General features: G+C 29.0%; 1 protein-coding gene across 3 annotated transcripts; it reads right to left on the bottom strand.

Annotated features, from left to right (window-relative positions):
- Window positions 1-856: 856 nt before the first annotated feature.
- On the bottom strand, window positions 857-16,749 carry Oatp33Ea (Organic anion transporting polypeptide 33Ea). 3 transcript variants are annotated; one of them, XM_065500488.1, is made up of 9 exons: window positions 16,594-16,749; window positions 10,241-10,513; window positions 7,855-8,096; window positions 4,946-5,198; window positions 4,555-4,872; window positions 4,143-4,497; window positions 3,948-4,086; window positions 1,361-2,021; window positions 857-1,295 (listed from the first exon to the last, which is right to left on the bottom strand). In XM_065500488.1, the coding sequence occupies exons 2-9, from the start codon at window positions 10,449-10,451 to the stop codon at window positions 1,150-1,152; spliced, it is 2,325 nt and encodes a 774-aa protein (XP_065356560.1). In that variant the 5' UTR covers window positions 10,452-10,513; window positions 16,594-16,749; the 3' UTR covers window positions 857-1,149. The 3 variants fall into 3 exon arrangements, with proteins under 3 accessions (XP_065356560.1, XP_065356558.1, XP_065356559.1); XM_065500486.1 differs by lacking the exon at window positions 16,594-16,749 and adding an exon at window positions 16,264-16,343; XM_065500487.1 differs by lacking the exon at window positions 16,594-16,749 and adding an exon at window positions 16,299-16,338.
- Between the last annotated feature and the right edge of the window lie 3,618 nt (window positions 16,750-20,367).

Genomic DNA, 20,367 nt, shown 5'->3' with positions numbered 1-20,367 from the left:
ATTAAAGAAAACTTGAATTATTCAAAAAAGAATTAATTCTATAAAGAATGAATTCTTAAAAGAACAAGTCAATGCGTTGGAAGTACTAAGGAATTAAGACAACGAATTTATTTAGCACGAACAATGGAATTGTTAAGATAACATTAATTTGATTTTCAAAATTTAATTAAGAACTAATTCTTTCCTACGATTCAGTTACTGTACCTAGTTTAGTTTTTAATAAACAATAAATACGATCATAAATTTTATAACAACTGGGGGGTTACTCTCTATTGCGAAGCGAAAGCAATTTCGATACGAAAGTTAAATGCGAGAAGAATACAATTTGGTACTCTGTGTCGTCTACGCAAACGCTTTCGCATAAAGAAGCAACACAGGCACCACAAAATAAACAATAGCGAAGAATGACAAAATGAAATGTCAAAACTTGTAAATAAAAACATTTTAAACTAATTTTTTGTGCGATGCGAAAACGCAATAAAGGGTACCAATTTTACCATTTTTCTTTCGCATCGCAATAGAGAGTAACTCCCCTGGAATCATATTAAATATAGCTGAGATCGGTGTAAAATTTATTCTAGTACAGACTTGTAACTTTTGAATTAGTATAAATTCTTGTGTTCGAATTAATTTACGAGTTAACTCCCAAATTTATCCAGAGTGAAAAACTTCCCATATTAAATTTTGTTTTTAATTTGTCTTTTCAGGATGCTAAGTAAAACTAGATGGTTTATGGGATTACAAAATAGTTGCAACATCTTGATTCCACGGTTCAATATTCAAAGTTCAATTATTTAAAATTGATGAGATTAATAAAACAGTGAGTAAGCTAAATTTATAAAATAAATTAAAACAGTTTTAGGTTACATATTTTAAATTGAACTAAAAAGTCCTTAATTTATATTTATTAATTAAAATAAATAAACATTAATGAAAACAAAAAAAAAACTTGAAAATATACAAAAAAGCAAAATACTCTGCTCAACAAAAGCAAAAAAATGTTGCTAACATCCCAATGTTATTAGCAACATGTTGCCCAGAGTATTTATTAATATACAAAATGACAATGTGTGTTAATTGTATAGTTCATAGGACTAAATAAATGTATAAAATTCGTTTTACTTAATACTTAAACAAACAAAATTCATATTATTTTTTGGCTAATAATGGTGTTATGGGCTTATTTCTACGCTCCCTTTCCTGTAAACGTTGAGCCTCCTTTTCGCCATATAAATCTAAATGGCGGCCATGATACCAAACTAGAATATCGAATACTACGCCTATGGCGGTTAAAGCTGCAAATGTAAATATATAATTTAAAAACACACAATATAATTTATATATTTTATAATAAACTTACAAAATGCCACAGTATTGACCAAATATCTAAAGGCTGTTTGATCATATATTTGACAATTACCATTGCCATTACATGTTCTCGTCCACTTCAAGCAAGTCGAATCGATAATGCGCCCAAATATAATGGGACCCGGTATAAGAGCCAACAGACTCACCATCATAAGCGATAAACCCTGAGCAAAGGATTTATCCTCTGTGGAGACAGATCTATAGTTCACCAATAAATTACCAATGCGACCAGAAGAGCCAAACCAATTAACTATCATGGAGGCCACGGAGAAAGTCCAGAAGGCAACGTTGCAACCTTTTAAACAAACGCCTGGTTTAAGAACATTTGCTACATCATCCAAAGAACGTCGGGCTCTGGAAATTATGCCTTCCTCTGTGACTACATTGTAGAAAGTGGTGTCATAACTGTCTTGAGTTGAGGAGTAGTCTAACAGACTTTCAGTCGTACTGGCTATGGAGCTGGTAGTGGATGGTCTTAGTGTGGTTGTTGTGGGCATTAGCGTTGTAGTGGTCAATAATGGTTCTAATAATTTCGGCAGCATGGAGCCTCCTGCTGTAGAGAATGTTGAAAAAATACTTGATTCTGTTGTAAAGGGTAGCTCTGTGGTGGAAGTAATCAGATTTGTGTATAAACAGGAACAGTTTGAGTAGTACTAAAAGGTAAATTAATTGAAAAGTTTTTGAATATTTTTTAAAATCGTTTTACTATATAAAATCAGGTTATATCCCGTCAATATTTTTCTATTTAACTTTTTGCTATAGAAAATTGTGTCTGTCTTTATGAAGACTAGAATTTTCTATAGAAAATTGTGTCTGTCTTTATGAAGACTAGAATTTTCTATAGAAAATTGTGTCTGTCTTTATGCAGACATGAATAGAAAATTGTGTCTGTCTTTAGTCAGACATTGATTTTCTATAGAAAATTGTGTCTGTCTTTAGTCAGACATTGATTTTCTATAGAAAATTGTGTCTGTCTTTAGTCAGACATTGATTTTCTATAGAAAATTGTGTCTGTCTTTAGTCAGACATTGATTTTCTATAGAAAATTGTGTCTGTCTTTAGTCAGACATTGATTTTCTATAGAAAATTGTGTCTGTCTTTAGTCAGACATTGATTTTCTATAGAAAATTGTGTCTGTCTTTAGTCAGACATTGATTTTCTATAGAAAATTGTGTCTGTCTTTAGTCAGACATTGATTTTCTATAGAAAATTGTGTCTGTCTTTAGTCAGACATTGATTTTCTATAGAAAATTGTGTCTGTCTTTAGTCAGACATTGATTTTCTATAGAAAATTGTGTCTGTCTTTAGTCAGACATTGATTTTCTATAGAAAATTGTGTCTGTCTTTAGTCAGACATTGATTTTCTATAGAAAATTGTGTCTGTCTTTAGTCAGACATTGATTTTCTATAGAAAATTGTGTCTGTCTTTAGTCAGACATTGATTTTCTATAGAAAATTGTGTCTGTCTTTAGTCAGACATTGATTTTCTATAGAAAATTGTGTCTGTCTTTAGTCAGACATTGATTTTCTATAGAAAATTGTGTCTGTCTTTAGTCAGACATTGATTTTCTATAGAAAATTGTGTCTGTCTTTAGTCAGACATTGATTTTCTATAGAAAATTGTGTCTGTCTTTAGTCAGACATTGATTTTCTATAGAAAATTGTGTCTGTCTTTAGTCAGACATTGATTTTCTATAGAAAATTGTGTCTGTCTTTAGTCAGACATTGATTTTCTATAGAAAATTGTGTCTGTCTTTAGTCAGACATTGATTAGAAAATTGTGTCTGTCTTTAGTCAGACATTGATTAGAAAATTGTGTCTGTCTTTAGTCAGACATTGATTAGAAAATTGTGTCTGTCTTTAGTCAGACATTGATTAGAAAATTGTGTCTGTCTTTAGTCAGACATTGATTTTCTATAGAAAATTGTGTCTGTCTTTAGTCAGACATTGATTTTCTATAGAAAATTGTGTCTGTCTTTAGTCAGACATGGATTTTCTATAGAAAATTGTGTCTTACTTTAGCCAGCCACTAATTTTCTATAGAAAATTGTGTCTGTCTTTAGCCAGCCATGAATTTTCTATAGAAAATTGTGTCTGTCTTTAGCCAGCCATGAATTTTCTATAGAAAATTTTCTGTGTCTTTAGTCAGACATGGATTTTCTATAGAAAATTTTTTGTGTCTTTAGTCAGACATGGATTTTCTATAGAAAATTGTGTCTGTCTTTAGCCAGACATGGATTTTTTATAGAAAATTGTGTCTGTCTTTAGCCAGCCCTGAATTTTCTATAGAAAATTGTGTCTGTCTTTAGCCAGCCATGAATTTTCTATAGAAAATTGTGTCTGTATTTAGCCAGCCATGAATTTTCTATAGAAAATTGTGTCTGTATTTAGCCAGCCATGAATTTTCTATAGAAAATTGTGTCTGTCTTTACCCAGCCATGAATTTTCTATAGAGAATTATGTCTGTCTTTATGCAGACATGAATTTTCTATAGAGAATTGTAACTGTCTTTATCCTGATATGCATTTTAAATAGAAAATTGTTTTAAGAGTTGGACTCTATAAGTTAATTAATCCAACCTTAAGATCCGCATTCCACTTAAGACATCCTGCATGACAGGGTGAGAAATATGTGATCTCTGTTGCCTCATGACAAACAGGAGAATATGGCACATCATTGCAAGCACAATTGGCATTACAAGTAGCAGTAAGATTTAATCTAAATTTAAAAGAATTAAATAAAAAATAAAACGGTATATCTCAAATATAACCTACTTGCCACCAACTTGATCCACCGATACCGTGTCATTACAGTACATAAACATATACGATATTTGACCCAATATATAAACGAAACCCACTATAACATTCCACATTAAAACCTTACTGGGTGAGGGTTTCTTCTTTGATATAATTAAACCCGAACCAATTAAACCAATAACCATGCCAATAATTGATACAGGACCCACAATAATTGTGGCACTTTGAGCAGTTTTATGGAACTGAACTTCCATATATTTGGTTAAGAATGTCATGTAACCAGCGGCACCCAGAATATAGAAAACTCCGGAGATGATGTTGTAGATTAGAAGTTTGTTGCGCAGCAAGCGCATAAGAGCTTTGGGGAAGTCTAAAAATGGGGTTCGATATTATTGATACAAATATATTTGCGCTTAAAAAATCATACCTTTCAATGTGGGAAAATCAGAAGTACCCGCTGTTGGTGTATCTAATGTGGCATTAGAAGAGAAACCTCTACCTAATGGTAGACCTTCGTCCATTTGCAATTCTTCAAGTCTCAATACTTGAGGCATATGGGAGTTATACAAATGTTTATTTTTTTTAGGCAATTCTTTGGGAAAAAGACCAATTAAACCCGAAAATAATACCATTAAAGTGCCCAAAATCATCCAACCAAACCACCAGGCGCCCAACCATCTGGGATCCTTGTTGTCAATCAAAGGTGTTTTGCTGGGATCAATAAACATATTTAAGGACAAGTAACCTGAAAATGAAATTAAGAAGAAAATTTATAGTTACCAAATAATTTTATTAGAGGTATTTTTTTATATATTTACCTATGAAAAATCCCACAATGGGACCAATCATTCTTAGCGACATGGCTACCGCCAGCATTAGAGGTGTATTTGTTTTCTTTGTATTATCATCTAGATATGTTTGGCCCAGCGAATAGTATAGAGTATTACCCACACCGAGAACAAATTGAGAGAGAAATATCAAGACTAGAGGCACCACCGATAATAACGACTCACATTCCTGATTAAGTTTCAAAGCGCCACACAATTGCTGAGAATTTTTAATGGTCGAATTCTGTATGACGTAAAAAGAGAGAAATCGAATTAATCTTGTGTTTATTTTTGCAAAATTTTTTTCTTTTATTATATGAATGTATACTTTTATACTCAAGTAAAAAATGTTGGTAAAAATAGAAGCGATGATGTCAGAATTTTATCCACACTTGAATATTCTTGAGTCTGTCTTTAACCAGACTAAAATTTTCTATAGAAAATTGAGTTTGTCTTTATCCAAATTCTATTCTATAAAAATTCTGTTTGTCTTTATCCATAATTTTCTAAAGAAAATTCTGTCTTTCTTTATCCAGACTAGAATTTTCATTAAAAAATTGTGTCTGTTTTTATCCAGACATGAATTTTCTATAGAAAATTGTGTCTGTTTTTTCCAGACATGAATTTTCTATAGAAAATTATCTGTTTTTTCCAGATATGAATTTTCTATAGAAAATTGTGTCTGTTTTTATCCAGACATGAATTTTCTATAGAAAATTGTGTCTGTTTTTATCCAGACATGAATTTTCTATAGAAAATTGTGTCTGCTTTTATCCACACATGAATTTTCTATAGAAAATTGTGTCTGTTTTTATCCAGACATGAATTTTCTATAGAAAATTGTGTCTGTTTTTATCCAGACATGAATTTTCTATAGAAAATTGTGTCTGTTTTTATCCAGACATGAATTTTCTATAGAAAATTGTGTCTGTTTTTATCCAGACATGAATTTTCTATAGAAAATTGTGTCTGTTTTTTCCAGACATGAATTTTCTATAGAAAATTGTGTCTGCTTTTATCCAGACATGAATTTTCTATAGAAAATTGTGTCTGTTTTTATCCAGACATGAATTTTCTATAGAAAATTGTGTCTGTTTTTATCCAGACATGAATTTTCTATAGACATGAATTTTCTATAGAAAATTGTGTCGGTCTTTATCCAGACATTCATTTTCTATAGAAAATTGTGTCTGTTTTTATCCAGACATTCATTTTCTATAGCAAATTGTGTCTGCTTTTTTCCAGACATGAATCTTCTATAGAAAATTTTGTCTGTCTTTATCCAGACATGAATTTTCTATAGAAAATTTTGTCTGTCTTTATCCAGACATGAATTATCTATAGAAAATTTTGTCTATCTTTATCCAGACATGAATTTTCTATAGAAAATTTTGTCTGTCTTTATCCAGACATGAATTTTCTATAGAAAATTTTGTCTGTCTTTATCCAGACATGAATTTTCTATAGAAAATTTTGTCTGTCTTTATCCAGACATGAATTTTCTATAGAAAATTTTGTCTGTCTTTATCCAGACATGAATTTTCTATAGAAAATTTTGTCTGTCTTTATCCAGACATGAATTTTCTATAGAAAATTTTGTCTGTCTTTATCCAGACATGAATTTTCTATAGAAAATTTTGTCTGTCTTTATCCAGACATGAATTTTCTATAGCAAATTTTGTCTGTCTTTATCCAGACATGAATTTTCTATAGCAAATTTTGTCTGTCTTTATCCTGACATGAATTTTCTATAGAAAATGTTGTCTGTCTTTATCCAGACTAGAATTTTCTATAGAAAATGTTGTCTGTCTTTATCCAGACTAGAATTTTCTATAGAAAATTTTGTCTGTCTTTATCCAGACTACAATTTTCTATAGAAAATTTTGTCTGTCTTTATCCAGACTAGAATTTTCTATAGAAAATTTTGTCTGTCTTTATCCAGACTAGAATTTTCTATAGAAAATTTTGTCTGTCTTTATCCAGACTAGAATTTTCTATAGAAAATTTTGTCTGTCTTTATCCAGACTAGAATTTTCTATAGAAAATTTTGTCTGTCTTTATCCAGACTAGAATTTTCTATAGAAAATTTTGTCTGTCTTTATCCAGACTAGAATTTTCTATAGAAAATTTTGTCTGTCTTTATCCAGACTAGAATTTTCTATAGAAAATTTTGTCTGTCTTTATTCAGACTAGAATTTTCTATAGAAAATTTTGTCTGTCTTTATCCAGACTAGAATTTTCTATAGAAAATTTTGTCTGTCTTTATCCAGACTAGAATTTTCTATAGAAAATTTTGTCTGTCTTTATCCAGACATGAATTTTCCGTAGAAAATTGTGTCGGTTTTTATCCAGACATGAATTTTCCGTAGAAAATTGTGTTGGTTTTTATCCAGACATGAATTTTCCGTAGAAAATTGTGTTGGGTTTTATCCAGATCTGAATTTTCTATAGAAAATTGTGTTGGTTTTTATCCAGATCTGAATTTTCTATAGAAAATTGTGTTGGTTTTTATCCAGATCTGAATTTTCTATAGAAAATTGTGTGGTTAGTTTTTTACCAACGCTTTTGCTCTTAGTGTATAATAGTAATAGATGTTACTGATGATGTTTTTTGATAATGACGCTGTGACATTATCAAACAATGTCACTATTACAGTTTATAGGTTGTACAATGTGGACAATATGAATATAAGTAAAAAAATACACACAATAACAATAAATTAAATTTGATTGTATTGTAATCATCTCTTGTTTTGTGTGTAGTACTTAGATAGTTAATCCAACCATCTCTAACTAAGGCAAGTTCAAATTTTTGTTTGTTCGAAATTTATATGAGTATAATTTTTATGGATGAAACTAAATATGTATTGTATGTCAAAGAATCTTTTACTGTTCACCTACAACCAATGATATGGTAGTTGTCACATTATCTCCAACCGCACTTTCATAATATTCCTTAGTCAATTCCAAGGCATCTTGCCCTGCTCCATAGATAAAGTGTGGCAGAGCCAATATGAAACAGGATAAGCCGCAAAATACAATACCCCAGGCAATCCAGCGTGGACGATTTCTTTGGCCACCAATATACGATAGTATTAGGGATAAGAGAATTTGTGATATTTCATTGCCACTAAGGATAATACCTGGAAAAAAATTGTGCATAGAAATTTAAAATTGTTTGTTTTGGTGCATAAAAGTAACAGTGAGAGACAATATATTGTTGATAGAAATGTGTTTGTTAATTAAATAGATATAACGACGAATTCATATAATTACAGCAAAATTTTTAGATTTTTGAATTAAATTAATTTAATTTATCAATATAGATAGGAAACTCTCATTCAAAGACCTAACTCAAACCTAAGTGGTGAGAATGTATTAGTAATAAAAACAAAAACAACAGTTATATGTGTTACTTTTTAAGTATTTTTTTTGATAGTGTTATTTTTTTCTAGTTTCCACTATGTGTATTTCTCTATGATCTATACAAATTGAAATGTGGTGAATTCCTTAAAACTGTGGTGAATTATAAGATTTGATAGATTTCTTGTTTTTTTATAAATAACGAAAAGAATTTTATTGTTTTTAATGTTAAATAAATGGTTATCAGTAAATATTGTGGTGTGGTGAATTTCTTAAAAATGTGTTGAACCTCAATAATTGATAAATTTCACAATTAGTTCTTATTTAACCAATAAAACTTTTCTTATCTTACTGTTTTGGTCCTATTTAATCGAAATATATAAAAAATAGAGTGTGGTGAATTTCAAAATTTTGTGATTTTATAGTCATATTTTGTATAAAACATTAAAATATTAAAAATGACGTCGATATATTTTATTTATAGATAAATTGTTATACTTTGGATAAATTATTAGATTTCTGTGTAGTATATTGGAAAACAGTCTAGAATTTTTATTATTTAAATAAATTTCATCGACATTATTATAAATTTAGATGTGGTGTATTTCGTAGAAGTAGATTTTGATGCATTTGATATTTTATGAAAACTAATGCCATTATTTTAATATTTAAAGCGTGGTGTATTGATATTTCCGAAAGTTTCGATGTGGTGAATTTCGTTTAGATGAGATTATTTTATAATTTAGTTTTTAGATGAATTTTGTTGTTTATTCAAGAAATTTGGTTCCTGCTAATTTATCGTAATATGCGTACATAATGTTGTGGTGTATCTATTTGTTAAAATTGTGTTGAATTTCAACATTTCTTTTTATTCCAACAGTAGAAATGTTGGTATCTTAGTTCTTAACTAATCGTATTATGTAAAAATTTGAGTGTGGTGAATTTCAAAAAAGTTGGCGAATTTCAAAAATTTATAATTTCATATTCGTATTTTTTTAAGAATTTAAAGAAGAAAATCATATTTAGAAAGAAATAATTGAGGAATCTTACTTTTTAGATCTTAAATAAGCGACTTATGTACAAATTAAGGTGTGGTGAATTTTCAGATTTTGTGATTTTTATGTAAATCATTAAAATAATGTGAAATTGCAAATAATTTTTTTTAGAAATATAAAGATATTCAAATAATGGACTTAGATTCGATGATTGTTATACCAATATTATTTAATTTTCAATAGCTACATTTAAGGTTATCTTGACATATTATGGTGTGGTGAAGTTTAAGTTTGGATAAATTTAAAGAAAAATCACATTTAAATACAAAGTATTGTGAGTTTCTTATATGAGTTTCTTTGAATTGTGGTGAATTTTCAGATTTTTTGTGATTTTATAATTGTTTACAACTAACTGAGATATTTGTTAAATTGCATATAATTAGAAAGATATTTAAATAGCGGAGCTGGATTCGATTAAGAAAATAACCATTACTATTTATTTAATTTATGGTTAACTCTTAATATTATGGTGTGGTGAATTTCTGAAAAAATTCCTTGAATTGATTTGATAAAATAAAAAAATTTTAGATCTTAAATAATCGAATTTTTAAAAAACTATGCTGAGGTGAGTTTCTAAGAAAAGTGGTGAATTTTCAGATATTGAGATTTATAGTTTATTTTTTATAAAATATTTAAAAATATTATTTAGGAACTTATATAAAATTTTTATAAATAACTGATGTATATTTTACTAGTGGTGAGTTAGGTAACACATAATAAATAATCCATTGGATGGGTGTCTATATAATGATAAGTCAAGATTTCTATATAATTTTTAATCACTTAAAAAGAAATATCAATAATGTATCGTCACTCACTGTAATTATGTATTGAAGTCATCTAACTATGTACTACGTATGTATACCAACCTGTTGTTTGACTGGGTATTTTAAATCTTTTCTCAATGGTCGTTAACGTGACTATAAAATACATGTACGACATGGCCTGTATGGTGCCCAACAAACCATAGACGGCCATAAACATTTTTGTGTTGGCATAACGTTGCATCCAGGCTGGATGCCAATTGGCTAAACCACATAAATAGTGGCCAGGACGTTGACGTAGTTTAGTCGCAGGCATTTTATAGCAAACGTCAGTAGCAAACACGTGGATGAGCTGTAATTAAAGCCTGGACATGAAAGCTGCAAAAAAAAGAGCAGACAAAACAAAACATACACATGATATAAAATAATAGTAATTGTTAGTTATAAAGGGAATAGTAATAAGAGTTTTTGTTTTAGTCTTAATATTACACTTACACATGTTGTAAAATTTTTAAAATGCATTTTACTGGGAATAAATAAATAATAGTTTTAAAGAGAATAAATAAATATTAGTTATAGATCATTAACTTTTAAGTGTTTTAGGTTTGATTATTATTTTTATCGTTTAGTTTTTATATACAATACTTCAAGACTGACAAAACTATGCAGGAAGGAAAATAAAAAATGTATTTTAGTAGTGTTTGTATCTTGAACAAATATTTATATGCACTTGAATAAGTTACGGCACATGTTATTTATCAGACATTTTAATATATAACTTTAACATTTCATGTAATTTCCTTTACAATGTGGCTAAAGAAATAATATTTATAATTATTTGCCAGACATCAGTGCGTATAATTGATTTTATCTCTCAAAAGTAATCATACGCCTCAGTGTCTTAAAATTCTCACCACACATAATGGCGGTGCTTCTAACAATATTGAGTTAAAAATGCGGAATACATATGTCATTTTGATGGTACATATCTGTTATTTATTCTCACTTAGTTATTTAAAGTTTTTTTTTGCTTCGAAAATGTTGAATTTTGAGCCAACAAAGCGTCATATGCGGAAAGTTTTGCTTTACTTCTTTAATTTGAAAAAAGAGCATGGTGAATGTTTAAATGTGCCAAAATGTACTAATTTTTAGCTTTGTCTTTTTCCTGGCTCTTGGTAATGTGTGGAGTTTCTTAATTTTTTATAGTAATTTGATAAATGGCTTTTACTACTTTCAGTCGTAGTACAGTTTTTAATTCATAAACAACTTTATCTAATCTTAAAATGTTATTCACATATTTTTTGTTGTTCTTTTTAAAAGTTGACCATTTATTTGCCCTATTTATAATTCAATTGACTTTGAATTATTGTTAATTGCGATATTATTAATATTATATTTTTTATTATAGTTTATTTTCATACACCCCCACTCTGATTGAGTAATTATTATAATGATGAAATGAAACTTTTATTAATCATTGACTGGTTTTTTTTAGAAAAATATTAATGAATTATTATGAATCTTTAACAATTGACATAATAAATAATGTGGATTTCTTTAAAGATTTTTTATTTTAAAATTAATAGAAATCGTTTTTTTCATAAGGAAGATTGTGATCTAGCTGTGTTTATATTTTTTCATAAATTTCATATTCAACGATTAACTTGAAATTAAATAAATATAATGGCTTTATTTTTATTGCCAATAAACTTAGGAAAATACTGTTTATTTAACATTTATTTAAACAAATGACTTTAATGATATCTAATCAATGGTTTATTTACTTAATACTTTATTATAAAATAAGAAATTATTATCTATTTCCCATGAATGGAAGGTTTCTTAAATGAAAATTAAACCTTCAGTTTAGCGACAAATTGTTTGAAACCAAACAGTGAGTGATTCATTTTGACATTTACGTTCGCAGAGTGGAAAAGAGAGTAATCAAATTTTGTATTAACTGCACTTTTATACGAACGATAAGTCCAAAAAGTCCTGTAAATGATTGGAATTATAAAAGTGGAGTTAATGAAGCCCAAATTAAATTCCATTCGTTTAGAATGGGAACGAAAATATTCGTTCAATATTGAGGAATAGGCTAAGAATTTTATTTAATAATATTTAAAGAGAAAACTTAATGAAATAGCTCTCTTTTTTACCAACAAAATAAGAAATTTTAAGCATTCATTAACAAGTATCGATTGCATTTTTATACTTAAACATCTTAGGATTAATGAAAATCATATTCACTGTATTATTTTGTAAGATATTCGCAATAAAACAGTATTTTTTTATATCCAGTATATTGACTTTTGTCATTCCGTTTATAACACATCGATATATTCATCGCAGACCCACAAGAGTAATATATTGTGGGTCTTTATCAAATTCTAAGACGATCCAGCTATGTTTGTCTGTACTAGAGGAAAGGACTTAAGGGGAAGAAATTTACTTCAAATATTCTATGTTGATCAGCAATGTTTGGTATTGAAAATGGACAAAATCGATCAAGTAGAACTAGCGTTATGGACCAAAATGTGAGGCAACATCCAAAAAAGTTAATATTTTTCAAAACACAGTGATTGAACGTTTAATTTTTTATAAAACATAAGTCCTCCTCCATAATTCTTAAATAGTTATGTGCATTTCCTACGATTAGTCAACCAGGATCAAAAAATAAAATGTTGATAATCATCGTGTTTTATTGAAGATACATATTTCGATATAATTTCGTACATATAATTTTTTCGGCCCAATGACAAAGCCCCCATACAAATGTCCTCCGAAATTGGACTTTATCGGTCATAAATGTTTAATTTATGTAGATATCTACACAAGTTTCGCTCCAAATAAGTTTTATATATCCCAAATTCATGTCAACAAATTTTATTATGATCTTTCCATAATTAGTCATTGTTACCATATAATAGGAGGGTCAGACGTCATGTATTGCTTGTGTATTGGGACATGTATTCGATACATATGGAATTCCATGTGTATGTCAAAATTCACATTATACATACGATTCATAATTTCCACGTTCAAACGTACATATGTAATTGCATGTGACATAACCTCTATAAGTTTATATGTTTATTGTTTTTAACAATATATTTATTTAAAACATTTTTAAATCACAATAAATATATTTAATGCAATGAAACTTATTTTATTATGATTTTTCTTTACTCGCTTTTGTTTTGTTTTTTTTATTTTGCACTCACACAGTGTTGTATTTGAAAATACAACACTGTTATACTCACGAAAATAGAACATGCTCTAATTGCCAAAAATGTCACGAGTAATATACATGTATTTTACATACACAAAGTTTCATGTGGATCACACGGTATGTATATGTTTACATATGGAAAAATGTCCCAATACATGGCACAAAACACAAGCAATACATGCCGTTTGACCCCCCTTTAAGTAAGACCCGCTCCCATATAAAACCCGTTCGCGAATGGTAATTAAGCCAATTAAACAAAAACTAATAGAGATATTTTATTGTGTAAATACCGGATAGAGACCTACATTAATACATTTTTAAAATAAATTAATCGCTTTTAAATATTCCGTTCCATTTCGCAGATTTTTACATTTCCTTAGTGTCAGCCAAAGACTCTTAGGCGTTCGGTGCAGGTCTCTGCTGGTTGGTCACGATAACACAATAAACATTTAGCTTGAAAGTAATTTCAAACCATTGTGAAATATAAGGACATTATGACAATATGACATGATAGGAGACCTTGTGAATTAACCAATAGTTTTGTAATAGTTTAGCAGATAAATATAAATATAGCTCTAAAAGATTTTCAAGACATATGAGGTGTTTATCTTTGACAATCTCTAGATTACTTTGTATTTCAACAGGTTGATTAAAATTTTGATTTTCAGAAAGCTTATGTCCTCCTCTGCCATTTTCGGATACATTGTTTTGCAATCAGACCAGTAGTTTAGTAGATATACACATCGTTAGCTTATTACTAACTCCACTTTTTATGGAAATTGAGATTTTATTGGGTGTATGACTTCAAAATGCGATTTTTTAGCTTTAAATTATTGTTAGCCATGACATTTTCCCATCATTCTGGCAACATATGAACTGCTTATCTTTTGAGGCCAAGAACGAATCAAGAGTATTCCAGAGAGAGCGTTATGCATCGTTCGAAACAAATAGTATTAGATGGACCGGGCACGGTCTCGACTATATAGAGGGCAAAACTTCCCAACCACTTCATTCTGGAATATTACGGTTTCATGTCTGGCATTTATTCTGGATGTTTTTCGGTCAATGCTGGATTCAAATAAATCAGTTGCGTTCGTTACAGGTTCCCTGTAATGGTCTGGTAAGATTTCCGCAGCTCATAAGTGATAAGATCCTTTTGTTCCCACCAAATACAGAGAAATCCCTTAGCGCCATGGATATTTGGATTTGGTGACGATTGGTCAGGTTGATCGGGTTTCACATACGATCTCTTACGTTTCGGGTTATCGTAATGGATCCATTTTTCATTGCAAGTAATAATTCGGTGCAAAAATGATTTTCTTTTATAGCGTTCAAGCATCATTTCAGACATACCAAATAGTCTTACATTTGCTAGGGTTCAATTCTTATGGTACTAGAGTATCCAAAACCGAAACCGAAACCCGGTCAACCGTTTTTTTCATCTTTGTAAACTCCACCGGTTTCGGTTTTTTTAACTTTTCGGTTTTTTGACAAACCGGTTTTTGTAAGACGGTTAACCGGTTTTAATGAAATATATTTTCTATATAGGGAAATATATTTCCCTATTAGCGTCCACAAATAAAAATAAATTTAAGGAGACCTTTTTCATATTAAATAAAAATTTAATATAAACCGGTTAACCGTTTAACCGGGTTTTTTAAAAGACAATAATCAAACCCGGTTTTTTCAGAAACACACTTTTTCGGTTAAACCGGTTTTTCAAATTTGTCGGTTTTTTTGGACACTCTATATGGTACCCAATTTGCCTGCTTTAAGATGAATCCTGCAGGTCGTAAACGTTTTGAAATTGGTGAGTGAGTAGCTCTCAATGATTTTGAAAACTCTTGTTGAGTTTGACAACAATCTTTATAGAGTAATGCCTCCAATTCTAGGTCGTCAAATTTTTTTGGCTGGCCAGGGCGATATTTGTGTTCCATGTCAAAATCACCACTTCTGAACCGAACAAACTATCTCTCGCATGTTGAAACCCATAAGCTTTCGTGAGCAATCGGTGTGATTCAGCTGCACTTTTTTTCAAATTAAAGTAGTAAAGCAAAACTTTCCGTATATGACGCTTTGTAGGCACAAAATTCGACACTTTCGTAGCTTATTTACGGATAAATAACCGATCATGTTCGGCCCCTGGGGGCTATGACTGACGACCACTGATCTACATTTCATAATTGGGTCATTCATAAACAAAAATTGTTTACTTCTGTTTTTCTGCTTGGTTTCAATAAAACTTATCTTAAACTTATAAACAAATCTAATCTTTTTTAAAATAAAAATATATGTACATTGAAAATTTCTCAAAAACATTTTTTTAGGAGTTATAATTAATCACTTGATATGTTTTATGTTTAAGGCAGGTGTTAATCTAAAAACAATTTAAAGCACTTGTCAACCGCTTTAGGGGGGGTGGGGGTTTTCTAATTAAAACGTTGTGCAGTAATCTTTGTTGACTCTGGTCAGTTTCGATCTATAAAAATCACTATATTAAAACAAAAAAACAATTTGATTGACAATTACTTTATAATTATCAATATTTAAATTAATTAAATTGTATTTATCATTTTTGTACACTTGTGTTTATAATTTTGTAAAATTTCTATTAATTATGAAAACAATTAATGGTTAACTGATGACACTTTAACCGCCTTGAAAATAATTATATTTTTATGGCATTTTTAGCACATTTTTGTTTTGATGATTACAATAATTGTTTAATAATATATTCAATATATTATTATCAATTTTCTTTTCATAATTAATCAAACACTTATAAACATTTTATTATTAAACAATTAGAGGGAAATAAAATTAAATTGTGGCACTCTCTTTTAAAATTTTCAAAATTTTAAAATTATTTTGAAATTAACGTTTTTAAACAAATCACCTTTATTTTATCAAAAATTAATTAATTTTTCTAACTTTTTCTTTAGATTTTAAAACACGTTTACTCCACACCACCTTTTGATATTGACTAAATTATTGTATATAATAATTATTTTAAATTCTATTCAATTTGCACAAAAAAAAACCAACAACATTATTATCAATTATTTATTAATATTATCGCTTTTTTAAAATAATCTTATCTCTATTTAGTCACAAATACTAGATTTGTTTGCTCCACCAATTAATATTTCTTTTGGTAAAATTGTCATTCAGTCCCTTTTGTAAATGTTTAAATTTATTGCCAAAACATACAAATCCATTTACATACTTTTTTATCTTAATTTTAAATTAAACAAATTAAAATAAATTTAAATTTCAATTTAAATTTTCAATTGTTTAATTATTTTTGTTAATTAATCACTTTATACAGACAGATCTTTCTTATACACTCTCTTTTAAAAGTAATTTTCTAACTACCGATATCGTCGCGTCGTCGTCGTCTTCTCGCTTTTAACTACTCATACTAAATGTGTGGAAAAGTTCAATTATTGGATCCGTTTACTAACTATAACTGTATTCTATATATACAATTTTATTTGATTTATTTTTTATTTTACTTTTTTGATAAAAGAAATTCCCACATGCTTTTTTAGTATTTTTTTTTTTTTTACTGAAAATTCTCCTAGTAAGAGCACAATAGTTAGTGACCAACATACAATATAATAATAATAAACTAAATATTTTTTATTATCACAAAGTCATAATGATAATTTTGATAAACAGAATTCATGGTTAAGTGTAGGTGTTAGAGAGCATGTTGTGTTTTTGCATTAAGAGAGCAGTTAAGTTGAGGTCTGATAAGAGAGATTTCAGGCAAATCTCTTAATGTTAATAATAATATGTAGCTGACATATTAATTCTGAAAAAGTGCATGGTACACATGTTTGCAAAACTCAAATGAATTAAGAGCTTTACTTTGTTTTTGGATTATGGTATTTGTTGTTATCAAATCAGAGATGGGTTATATATGTGGCAAAAATAAATGCTGAATCTGTGATCACTCTTATTTCCCAACAAGAATCATTAAATTTGTTAATAACCGGGTCATAAAGAAAAGATCCCAAATCTGTGATCACTAATATTTGTTCACCTAAAATCTGTTCTATGGAAAACTTAAAATATTTATATCTTCTATAATATAGTAATCTGAGACCTTTCATAGTTTCCAACAAACATTGATTTTTATATGATAAACTCGATTTATCTTCTATCGGCAATAATTTGTAAATATGTCTTCAACCAAGAAAATGATCTCATCACAGAGATCACTCATATTTCTCCCCCAAAAATCGTTGATAACTTTGTACTTACCCGACTAACTGATTTTCTGCGATCAAACGTACATATTTTCCAATAACAAAATTTGTTAAGAAAAACTCGAAATATCATAAATTTTTGATAACTTTGTCTAGATTCGCAATATTTACAAAGTTATTAACGATTTATGATATTTGAGTTTTTTTATACTAAAAATTTTGTATAAAACATGAGTGATCACGGATTGAGCTTATTTTGACTAGAATCGAAGTAATTACAAAGTTATTAACGATTTAAGATATTTGAGTTTTTTTTAACTAAAAAGCGATTTTTGCTATAAAATATGAGTGATCACAGATTGAGCTTATTTTGACTAGAATCGCATTATTTGCAAAGTTATTAACGATTTAAGATATTTGAGTTTTTTTAACTAAAAGTCGATTTTTGGTATAAAATATGAGTGATCACAGATTCAGCTAATTTTGTCAAGAATCGCAGTATTTACAAAGTTATTAACGATTTAAGATAATTGAGTTTTTTTTAACTAAAAAGCGATTCTTGGTATAAAATATGAGTGATCACAGATTGAGCTTATTTTGACTAGAATCGAAGTAATTACAAAGTTATTAACGATATAAGATATTTGAGTTTTTTTAACTAAAAATCGAATTTTGGTATAAAATATGAGTGATCACAGATTGAGCTTGTTTTGACTAGAATCGAAGTAATTACAAAGTTATTAACGATATAAGATATTTGAGTTTTTTAACTAAAAATCGATTTTTGGTACAAAATATGAGTGATCACCGATTGAGCTTATTTTGTCCAGAATCGTAGTATTTACAAAGTTATTAACGTTTTAAGATATTTGAGTTTTTTTATACTTAAAATTGATTTTTGGTATAAAATATGAGTGATCACAGATTGAGCTTATTTTCCTTAAAATCGCAGTATTTAGAAAGTTATTAAGGATTTAAGATATTTTAATTTATTTTAACTAAAAATCGATTTTTGGTATAAAATTTTGATAATTTTTTTAACGTTGGTTCCTGGATTCATACAACAATTAACTAACAGGGTGTTATTTGGAACTCGAGTACCAAGGTGTATATTGGGCCAAATCCGGGTAAACAGTTTGGTACTTTTTTTAAAACATATTTATTCTTGGGCACATTAACACAGATTTTAATATTTTGATACATGCCTGTAGCATAAACAATTTTGGCAAAATGGAATATTTTTAAATTTCAAACTTGAGGGGTGTTCAAGTAAGAAAAGGGAAATTGGTACTTTTCTCCTAATGGTACTTTTTTAACATTTTAAATTATTTCAGTTATCGACATTAAAGTTAGCTGATATGTATTTGAGTGAAGTTAGTGTTAGGAATAGGGGATAATATTTAGGTACCAAAATGTGTGAACTGTACTATAGGTACTTTTTTGTTCTTCTAATGGTACTTTTTTGAAATTTCTATAATAATGGACTTAGAAACATGAAATTAAACATATATGGTCCTAAGTGTGTAAGAATTCTAGGGGGAGACTTTTTGGTACTTTTTCTTTATTGGAATGGTACTTTTTGTAATTTCTTCACCAATGAACCTAGAAACATGAAATAAAGCTTATATATAAACCGAGTGAGTGGGAAACCACAAGTGTGGGTTTTTTGGTACTTTTTCTATATTCTAATGGTACTTTTTTGAATTTTCTATAACTATGGACTTAGAAACATGAAATTAAGCATATATGGTCATAAGTGAGTGAGAATTCTAGGGGGAGACTTTTTGGTACTTTTTCTATATTCTAATGGTACTTTTTTGAATTTTCTATAACTATGGACTTAGAAACATGAAATTAAGCATATATGGTCCTAAGTAAGTGATAATTCTAGGGGGAGACTTTTTGGTACTTTTTCTTTATTCGATTGGTACTTTTTTGTAATTTCTTCACCAATGAACCTAGAAACATGAAATAAAGCTTATATGGAACCGAGTGAGTGGGAAACCACAAGTGTGGGTTTTTTGGTACTTTTTCTATATTCTAATGGTACTTTTTTGAATTTTCTTTAACAATGGACTTAGAGACATGAAATTAAGCATATATGGTCCTAAGTGAGTGAGAATTCTAGGGGGAGACTTTTTGGTACTTTTTCTTTATTCGAATGGTACTTTTTGTAATTTCTACACCAATGAACCTAAAGCCATGAAATTAAGCTTATATGGACCCGAGTGAGTGGGAAACCACAAGTGGGGAATTTTTGGTACTTTTTATATATTCTAATGGTACTTTTTTGAATTTTCTTTAACAATGGACTTAGAGACATGAAATTAAGCATATATGGTCCTAAGTGAGTGAGAATTCTAGGGGGAGACTTTTTGGTACTTTTTCTTTATTCGAATGGTACTTTTTGTAATTTCTACACCAATGAACCTAAAGCCATGAAATTAAGCTTATATGGACCCGAGTGAGTGGGAAACCACAAGTGGGGAATTTTTGGTACTTTTTCTATATTCTAATGGTACTTTTTTGAATTTTCTTTAACAATGGACTTAGAGACATGAAATTAAGCATATATGGTCCTAAGTGAGTGAGAATTCTAGGGGGAGACTTTTTGGTACTTTTTCTTTATTCGAATGGTACTTTTTGTAATTTCTTCACCAATGAACCTAAAAACATGAAATTAAGACCGGAGTGAGTGGGAATCTACAAGTGACTGCTTTTTGGTACTTTTTCTATATTCTAATGGTACTTTTTGAATTTTCTGTAATAATGGACATAGAAATATG

This window comes from Calliphora vicina, chromosome 2 (genome assembly GCF_958450345.1).
Source record: "Calliphora vicina chromosome 2, idCalVici1.1, whole genome shotgun sequence".
NCBI classification, from domain to species: Eukaryota; Metazoa; Arthropoda; class Insecta; order Diptera; family Calliphoridae; genus Calliphora; species Calliphora vicina.
This window is presented reverse-complemented; position numbering and strand designations above follow the sequence as displayed.

Excerpts from the sequence above, each read along its gene's own strand:
- Oatp33Ea (XM_065500488.1), bottom strand. The coding sequence starts at position 10,451 with ATGCCTGCGACTAAACTACGTCAACGTCCTGGCCACTATTTATGTGGT. Across the intron at positions 8,097-10,240 it reads AATACCCAGTCAAACAACAG|GTATTATCCTTAGTGGCAAT; the intron begins GTTGGTATACAT and ends ATTTTTTTCCAG. Across the intron at positions 2,022-3,947 it reads AGTGGAATGCGGATCTTAAG|TACTACTCAAACTGTTCCTG; the intron begins GTTGGATTAATT and ends TTTACCTTTTAG.